This window comes from Cynoglossus semilaevis, chromosome 2, assembly GCF_000523025.1.
Source record: "Cynoglossus semilaevis isolate Cse_v1.0 chromosome 2, Cse_v1.0, whole genome shotgun sequence".
Lineage (NCBI taxonomy): Eukaryota > Metazoa > Chordata > Actinopteri > Pleuronectiformes > Cynoglossidae > Cynoglossus > Cynoglossus semilaevis.
This window is the reverse complement of record NC_024308.1, coordinates 15,634,796-15,637,182: the sequence shown is the minus strand read 5'-3', so window position 1 is coordinate 15,637,182 and position 2,387 is coordinate 15,634,796. Positions and strand designations below refer to the sequence as shown.

Sequence of the window (2,387 nt, the reverse complement as noted above, 5' to 3'; positions counted from 1 at the left end):
AGATAGATAGATAGATAGATAGACAGACAGACAGACAGACAGATAGATAGATAGATAGATAGATAGATAGATAGATAGACAGATAGATAGATAGATAGATAGATAGATAAAACACAATAATAATAATAATAATAATTATTATTTGGTTGTGTTTCACCAATGCCTCTGCTCAGCTTGGAGTTTGTTATATATAGCATTTGTCATTTTTTCTTTCTTCCTTTACTATAACCCTGGCTCTTTTCTTTTCTTTTTTTTGTTTTTGTTTTTGTTGTTGTTTTAGATGTGCTGAGGACACTCCTCAAACTAGACAACTGCTGTCCCTGACTCTGGACCGCTTAAGCCACACTCTGCTCCTCGCCTTCCCATCCTGTGTGGTCAGAGTGCCGGTGGCACAATGCCAGCTCTACTCCCGGTGCATGAAGTAAGTCCACACCGAATGCTGTCCATAGCCGAACACATATAAAACCCTGGTGCCCATTTAGCAACAAGCCAGTGTCCTTGAAGGCCCGTCGGCTGCTTATTTACCGCCGTGTAGCCGAGTCGTGAGGCGATAACAGAAGCGTGACCTCCCCTGACACGCCCTTGAACGAGGCGATCATTTTGCTAACCGCTGTGTAGGACTGCGAAACATAATGAAACAAATGAGTACCAAGTACAACGGCAGTTGCAAATGCATAAAATGTGTGAGTGTTATGGTAGGATGAAAGTCAAAACATCGATAAAGATGAAGGCTGATTTACTGAGCAGGTTTTTAAAGCGGTGTTTACCAAGAAGATGTTTCGGAAAATTATCACCTGCATAAAGCTGTCGTGTACAAACTGCACGTCTGAGGTTATGGCTCAACCTAGATTGTACATAGGTCTACACAGATGTATGTATACACGCGTTATAAATCAAGTAAGAATCTGTGCTCATTTCACCGTAAACTTCCATTTACAGCGGCATAGACTCTGCCTGGGGGTTGGTGCTTATTTCTTCATTAAGTTTTTTTATTTTTTTTTACGTTTTTTATTAGCGGTGTTCGATAGTATCGGCCCGCCAATATTATCTGCGGCTATTAGCATAATCATGTAATACGAGTCGGAACTGTTATTGTTTTTTTCCTCCGATAATGAAAACCCGATAACGCAATACCCGATAATGCAATTACCACATATGCTGTAATTGCTTTAAAAATGTATTTTGTACAGACAATGCTAATTTGTGGAATGCCTTTAATGGACCATCACAATAAAAGTAGGTAGTAGTGTTAATTCCACGACAGCAGATATGTGATGTGACCCTAAAAATAGTTTTGGGGTAAAACAAATGTATTGATATCCGTTCATATCGGAATCGGAAATAAGGCGTTTGGACAATTTCGGCATTCGCAAAAAGCTAATATCGGACATCCCTACTTTTTATTTGTCATGTATTGCAATAGACTTTGTCTTACGTCTTCTCGGCATCAACTGTTTTTAAAATACTGAGTTTGCACTAGTTTATACAACCTTTTTTCCCCTGATACTTTCAGCTTTTAGGCTTTATCCTGAAAAGGTTCTTTTGGATATTTTACAGGCAGTGACTAAGTGGTTGGCAGGAAAAACTAAAAAAAAAAAAAAAGTCCAAAAGTGTATTCAGGGACATTTGCATTCACAGTAAAGGTTACTGTGGAAACGCTTCAGAATATTTGAAAGAAGAAACAAAGTTATCCAAGGCCAGTGGAATAATAGCGTAACAGTGTTCATTAAAAGGTGAAAAAAATCAAATGAAGTGTAGTGTTGTCTTTGTCAAGGTTGTACTGCGAAGGTTTTATAGTCAACAATGGACAACAATCCTGAATAAACAGACATTTTAAGAATCATCATCATGGATGTCTTGACTTGTTGACTACTTCTGGGTTTTTGGGTTTTTTTTGTCTTGGCAGGAACTGCATTGCCTCCAGAGATCCTTACTGTGGCTGGACCAAAGGCAGCACCTGTTCTTTCCTCCGTCCTGGGACCAGGTACCATTCTTTACTGATCCTCTACTGCTGCAACACTGAGTGTTGGTTTACAGTAATGCTTTCATGAGAAACAGGGTGTGAATGTGGATTAGATTAGATTAGATATCAGATTAGGTTAGATTGGGTTAGACTAGAATAGAGTCAAATTACATTACATTACATTACATTAGATATCAGGTTAGATTAGATTAGATTAGATTAGATTAGATTAGATTAGATTAGATTAGATTAGATTAGATTAGATTAGATTAGATTAGATTAGATTAGATTAGATTAGATTAGATTAGATTAGATTAGATTAGATTAGATTAGATTAGATTAGATTAGATTAGATTAGATTAGATTAGATTAGATTAGATTAGATTAGATTAGATTAGATTAGATTAGATTAGATTAGATTAGA

At 37.0% G+C, this 2,387-nt stretch overlaps 1 protein-coding gene across 1 annotated transcript in view; it reads left to right on the top strand.

Annotated features, from left to right (window-relative positions):
- sema6bb (sema domain, transmembrane domain (TM), and cytoplasmic domain, (semaphorin) 6Bb) overlaps positions 1-2,387 on the top strand; it is a 70,678-nt gene that overhangs the window by 34,745 nt on the left and 33,546 nt on the right. The window contains 2 exon segments of the mRNA XM_017031337.2: positions 281-421; positions 1,907-1,984. Of these exon segments, the coding sequence (XP_016886826.1) occupies positions 281-421; positions 1,907-1,984 (219 nt within the window).